Source organism: Odocoileus virginianus, chromosome 1 (assembly GCF_023699985.2).
Source record: "Odocoileus virginianus isolate 20LAN1187 ecotype Illinois chromosome 1, Ovbor_1.2, whole genome shotgun sequence".
NCBI lineage: Eukaryota > Metazoa > Chordata > Mammalia > Artiodactyla > Cervidae > Odocoileus > Odocoileus virginianus.
In genome coordinates, this window is record NC_069674.1 from 5,707,692 (window position 1) to 5,713,881 (window position 6,190).

A 6,190-nucleotide genomic window follows, 5' to 3' on the forward strand; every position below is an offset into this window, starting at 1 on the left:
ATGGCGCAGCGCTCAGGGAAGGTGAGTGCCCGAGGTAACCGCTGGGCCCCAGGGCGGGGCCCAGAACCCCCTTCCGTGGCTCTTGATGCTCTGGATGGGGGCTGGGGGTGGAGGGTGGCAAATTGCTGCTTTGTGTCCTTTGCATCTGACAATCCTAGGGTAGCCTGGCCCTGGCTGAGGGCCTCTGTGATGTGGGGGTTAGGAAGTACCCCTATCACCCCCTCTAGACCCTCCAGCAAGCGCTGACTCTGGGGCCCCAATCTCCACCCCCAGCCAGGAACAGGCAGGGTGGTGAGCTGTGAGGGGTGCCTGGGTTGCGGTGGGGGACCCCTGCCTTGCCTTGCAGGCCCTGGGCCCCTGCTTCTTTCCCTGAGGCTGTTCTAATGTGGCTGCTCCTTCCTCAGAATCTGCCCAGGGGCACTTGGGACTAGTTATCTGCACAACCATTTAGATCTGAGGGGGCCTCCGAATTCTGTGGGTGACAAGTTGTCCTTGAATATCTGGGGGTAGGGAGAGCCCTCAAAGAGACTTGTGCAGGAAGGAGGGTAAACTTGGACCTCCTCCCTCTTCACTAGCTCCCTGTCTTTTGGTCTCCAGGGGCTACATTCAAGGTTAGTGAGTCAGAGTATTACTGCATCCGTCTGCGCGGGCTAGGTTATGCCTCAGTAACAAACAGCCCCAAGAGCTCCCCTCCACCACGGTCCACGGTCTCTGTGCTGCAGAACGACACGCTGACAGCGGCAGAAGCAGAGGGAGAGAGGAGAAATGAGGAGTTTTCAGAGCTTCCGAGTCCCCACACGTCCCTTTGGCCAAAGCCCGTGGCTTCACTTAACGCCGAGGGGCCCAGAGAGGCAGTTGGACCATCAGTGACAGCACACAGACATGACGACTGCCGTCACTAGGCCCAGGTAGCGTTACTTTGTCAGGCCCCTTCTAGGAACCCAAAGTATTAGTTGTTCAGTTGTGTCCAGCTCTTTGTGACCCTGTGGACTGTAGCCTACCAGGCTCCTCTGTCCATGGGATTCTCCAGGCAAGAATTTGGAGTGGGTTGTCATTCCCTTCTTCAGGGGACCTTCCCCACTCAGGGATCAAACCCAGGTCTTCTGCATTGCAGAGGCAGACTCTACCATCTGAGTCCCCAGGGAGAGTCACCCTGAAGAGTCATCGAATGGTTGGAACGTTAGGTTCCTCTGCAGAAAGGGAGTGAGTTTGAGGTTGATATGGTTCATGTTTTTGTTTTTTTTTTTTTTTTTTTGAAGTACAACTGACTGACAAGATTGGCTTAGCTTCCGGTGTATGACGTAGTGACTGGATATTTTTATCCCTTACCAGATGATCATCAATAGGTCTAGTTATCATCTGGTTCACGGTGTTCAGTTTGAGGACACCCTTCAGTGCTACATCACCATGGCACACGGTGTCTGAACTGACCGCTGGGTTAGAAAAGCTCCAGATCTAACACATGCATGTCACCCGGAGGGGTGGCCTAGGGCACAAAGGGACAGGGCTACATTGAAAAAACCTGCTTTTGAGCTGTTAATCCCGCGCCGGGCCCTGACTTGGCTCTGTTGGATTCAGTCTGTCCGGTGAAGCAGACGGATGCCAGAAACCTGACTTTCTGAAAACTGAGTATTTGGTTATAATGGTGAGTCCTGAGTGAAGTGTTTTCTCTTGGAAGTGTTTCCTTGGATGTTGTGTTTTAAAGATGAACAAAAATTGAATTTAAAATCTGCAGTGGCAGTTTGAAAAGAGCCAGTTTTCACAGGGGCCCCTGGACAAAGGGGAAGTGCCTGTCTCCTCGGATCTTCTGAGATTTGTCTGCTCAACCATGGGCCCCTGGGGTGGGGATGGCCGGGCACTGTGGCTGACCTCAACCTGACATCCATGTGTTCTTTCACCCGATCAAGAGACAGGGTTGAGCAGCTAGTGTATGCAGCAGATCTGGGCCTGGGAACTCAGGGTTCAGTGGGGCTGTTGGACCCCACCTGTCCATTCCCGGAACTGAAAGGAGAGGCGCGCCCGACCCTTGCCCTCTCACCTGGCTCCTCTAGATCACACTCTACGAGGGCAAGCACTTCACAGGCAGGAAGCTGGAGGTCTTCGGGGACTGTGACAACTTCCAGGATCGAGGCTTCATGAACCGGGTGAACTCGGTCCGCGTGGAGAGTGGGGCCTGGGTCTGCTTCGACCACCCTGACTTCCGGGGCCAGCAGTTCATCCTGGAGCGTGGCGACTACCCTGACTTCTACCGCTGGAATGGCCACAATGACCACATGGGCTCCTGTCGGCCCGTGAGGATGGTGAGTGGGCCGGGGTCCTCCACCTGGCTGGCTGGGAGGCTTCCTGCTGGAGTGATCCAGGGCTCCATGAGTCTGCTCAAGACATGGAACAGGTATTGGGAGGGGGGTGACCCTCCCAGCTTTAGGAACGGGTGAGACCATGGGATCTTTAAGACGGCGAGATGTCCTCACACAGACCTAGCTGCTCCCGTGCATGGGGACCTAATCGGAGAGCCCCTGGGAGTTTTCATGCCCGCGTTTTCAGCCATGTATCAGCTTCAATTTCCGATGCCAAAATCTTGCTGAGTTTTCCACTTAAAATGCTATTGGAAACATCAGAAGTTTGGATTTGCAACCAGATGGGGGAAGCAGTCAGCTAAAGTAAGGCTCATGTGGGCCTAGTGTGTCCACCAGCCAGGTCACCTTGTAGTGCTTTTCGGGAGACTTCGATGGAGCAGCTGATGGAAGAAGCTTAGGTATCCTTGGCCAGGCAGCGGGAACTAGGGGACAGGACCCAGCAGACAGCTGCCACTTCACAGGGCGGATGATGAGGGGTGTCACTCCTCCTCGGCGAAAGACTGTGTGTGTCTGGTTGTCCCTAGTGTGGGGACTGGGCGTTCCTACTCCTTACGAGTCACCCAAGTTCAAGTCCTAACCGGCCTGCTGTGAGCTCTGGAAGCTAGGGTGGGACACAGCTGGTTCCTGAGAGCCAGGCGAGCTGCTCATGGGGCATCTCAGGCCTTGTGTCTGCAGGAGCGCCTCCCTGGACAAGCATCTGAGGACCCCCGGGGAGGGGCTTCTGAGTGGAAACCCCTCAACCTCTCTCTTTTCTACATGGGCTGCAAACCCAGCTGGGTTTTGGCCTCTCAGATTGTAAGAAAACTTTCTTACACTTCCCATCAGGTCACAGACATTTGGAAAAAAGGAATTGACATGGCTGGCCCTGGGTCTTGCATAATGCTATTTGTACGAAAACTATCCCGGGTATCTTTTGAATGCTGTTCTCATAAAGAGCTGTCTTTGGGGCCAGCTCTGGCGAAGACCCAGCCCCCGCCGGCGCCAGAGCCCAAGGGGAGCTGGCCCGCCTCCGGCTTTTGGAAATACAGGGGACTCTTAAGAGGGTATGTCCTCGGCCCAGTGAGCCAGCAGGGATTTTAGCAAATGAGATCTCTTATTTGTTTTAGATTTTTGGCTTCATGTTTTAATAAAAGGTTCTGTTACAGTTTGTAAAATATTATCGTTTAAAAGCTGCCCATGGCCTGCATCCCGGGGCGGGGCTGGGGGGGTGATGGGCACAGGAATGCGGTGGTGTGTCTGGGCAGGAGGAAGCCCAGTGCCCCAAGCGGGTCCGAGGGCGGCCGCTGTTCCAGACGGGCTGGCCCTCTCTGGATCCTGGGTTCTTTAGTTGAACAAAGGGGAGAGTAGACTGATTTGAGGCCCTGAATCTTTTTAAAGAAATAGATGCCTTTCATCCAAACGAATCTTATCTGCAAGTTCTGGGCTGAGGGGCGGGTGTTGGGCCTGGGAGGGGGCACTCACTAGCTCTCCAGTCCAGGAGCTCTTGGGTGCCCCCAGGGCCCTGGGTGAGATTCTGCTCCCACCCACACGTGGGCACTCCCTTCACCCTCTTCCCTTCCTCGCTCTCGGTGGGGACCCGCAGCACGGGGAACACTTCCGCCTAGAAATCTTCGAGGGCTGCAACTTCACGGGCCAGTGCCTGGAGTTCGAGGAAGACTGTCCCTTCCTTCAGAGTCGGGGCTGGACCAAGAACTGTGTCAACGCCATCAAGGCGTACGGGGACGGAGCGTGAGTAGAACCCACCTGGCTGCCGCCCACAGGTCCCCACCTGCCAGGGTGGGTCAGACCCCCCAGCAGAGGGGCAGCCTGTCCCCTGCCCCGAGACCCTTTCCCTCCCTCCCCCAGCCACCTCCCTGGCCCAGGAAGGCCAGGTTGAGGGGACACGGGGCTCCAAAGGGCCCCCACCCACCCTCCCTGCACAGGGCAGGGAGCCCTTTGCAGATAGTCATTCTCTAGGATTGGGCTGGGCTCTGGTTTGCTTGAGCCGGGGGAAGCCTGTTCTGGGCAGGGTGACCTTGCCCACTTGCCTACCCCTCACTGACCCTGCACTGGACCTCTCTCCTACCAAGCGCCCAGCCCCCCTAGGCGGGCCTCCCTGGGGAGATGCACCTCACTTCTGGTGGACTGCGTGGCTGACTGGGTTTCCCTGCACGCCCAGTTCCTTCCACCAGCCGAGGCAGGCTGTGCGCCCACTGTGCATGCCCATCGGGCCAAGTTTCACAGCCCCTGTGTGCACCCAAGCTGGCCATCTCCTCCCCATCTACCTGGCTGGGTGGACCGTGTGTCCCCATTTTACAGAGGAGCAAGCTGAGGCCCAGAAAGTTATCCCTACCCTGCAGTGAGTGGCCCTGCTGGGATGACAGCCAGGCCTTTGGCTCCAAGTCAGACTGTCCCTGCTCTGGAGCCGGGGGTCTCCCCAGACCTCAGCCCCAGCCCCCAGGAGAAGAGCCCGAAGACATGGGTCCCAGGAGCCTGGCTCTTGTCACAGCGTCTATGGGATCCCTTAAGGCACAGAGTCAGGGTGCCAGGGGTGGTCATGCCAGGGACTGAAGGAAGACGCTCCCCACCTTTCCTGGCATAACTGATGTTGGCTGCTGGGTCCTGGGCCCTGACCCAAAGGTCCTTCAGAAATTCCAGATTTGCCCCAAGCTGATGGCACCTGGGGTTCTGGGGGTAGAATTCCAAAACAACCATTTGCTGGCTAAATTGTGTCTTGTGAGGCCAGAGTCATACCTTTGGGTAGAAAGTGTCCTGAGCCCTGAACCCCAACCTCCACCCACCCCTGGGAGTCCCAGGGGCTTGTTTAGAAAAGAAGGCAGGGAGGTAGGAGCTAAGATTTGATATACGGACTTCAGGCCTCTCTTTACTTAAGAGGGGGCGAGGCTCAGAGGGGTGAGGGGGTCACTGGAGGCTGCCCGTTGTGGATGCCACATCCGGCTCTGGGCTCTGCTTGTTACCCATGGAGCTTTCATCCTTTGTCTCCTGTGACTTCAATTTGAAAAAGAGATATGTAAACCGGTGGCCAAGACATGCTGCCTGATGACGCCCCAGGATATGTAGTCTGGGTGGGGAGCAGCGTGGGGCGGCGGCTGTGGGTCAGGGGGTTTGTGGGGCTTCAAGTACAGGATCTGGTCAGCCCCGGTCCCTGACCCCTGCCCCCCTCTACCCAGGTGGGTTCTCTACGAGGAGCCCAACTACCGGGGCCACATGTACCTGGTGGAGAGGGGCGACTTCCGCAGCTTCTCCGACTGGGAGGCCCACAGCGCGCGCGTCCAGTCCCTCCGCCGGGTGGCCAACTTCTAACTGCCCGCCCGCCCGCCTGCCCACCAAGGTCTGGCCGCGACAAGGAGCTGCTCCCCCAAGGAGAGGGCCAGTCCCCTCTGCCCACCCTGGGACCGTGGGGAATAAACGTCCTAAAAGCCAAGCGCTGAGTGACTTCTCTGCCCTTTGTGACCAAGGGACAGCGTTGGGATAGGTGGGTGGGTGGGGGCGCCCCAGGCCCTGGAGGGACCGACCAGAAAGGGTGGAGAGGACGTGGTGAGGCATCTGCTGGGAGAAGTCAGGGCTGGAGGGGACCTGCAGGTTGTGGAGTCCAACCACGTTGTTTCACATGTGAAAAGTCAATGACCCACATGGGGAGGCACCACCTTGGATCTAGGATGGGAAGAGGTGTTTCCACCACCTGAAATGCTGCCCCGGGCCAGCCAGGGGAGAAGGGGAGGGGGGGTTGTGATGGGGGAGGGTGTGATGGGGTGGGGGAGGGGCAGGGGGAGGGAGGTCGTGACGGGGGAGGGGTAAGGATGGAGGAGGTGATGGGGTTGGGGAGGGGACTG

At 57.5% G+C, this 6,190-nt stretch overlaps 1 protein-coding gene across 1 annotated transcript; it reads left to right on the plus strand.

Annotated features, from left to right (window-relative positions):
• Positions 1–5,781, plus strand: CRYGN (crystallin gamma N). Its single transcript, XM_020873218.2, has 4 exons — positions 1–21; positions 2,052–2,300; positions 3,940–4,085; positions 5,528–5,781. Exons 1-4 carry the CDS (start codon positions 1–3, stop codon positions 5,658–5,660), a joined length of 549 nt encoding a protein of 182 aa, XP_020728877.2. The 3' UTR covers positions 5,661–5,781.
• Positions 5,782–6,190: the final 409 nt, after the last annotated feature.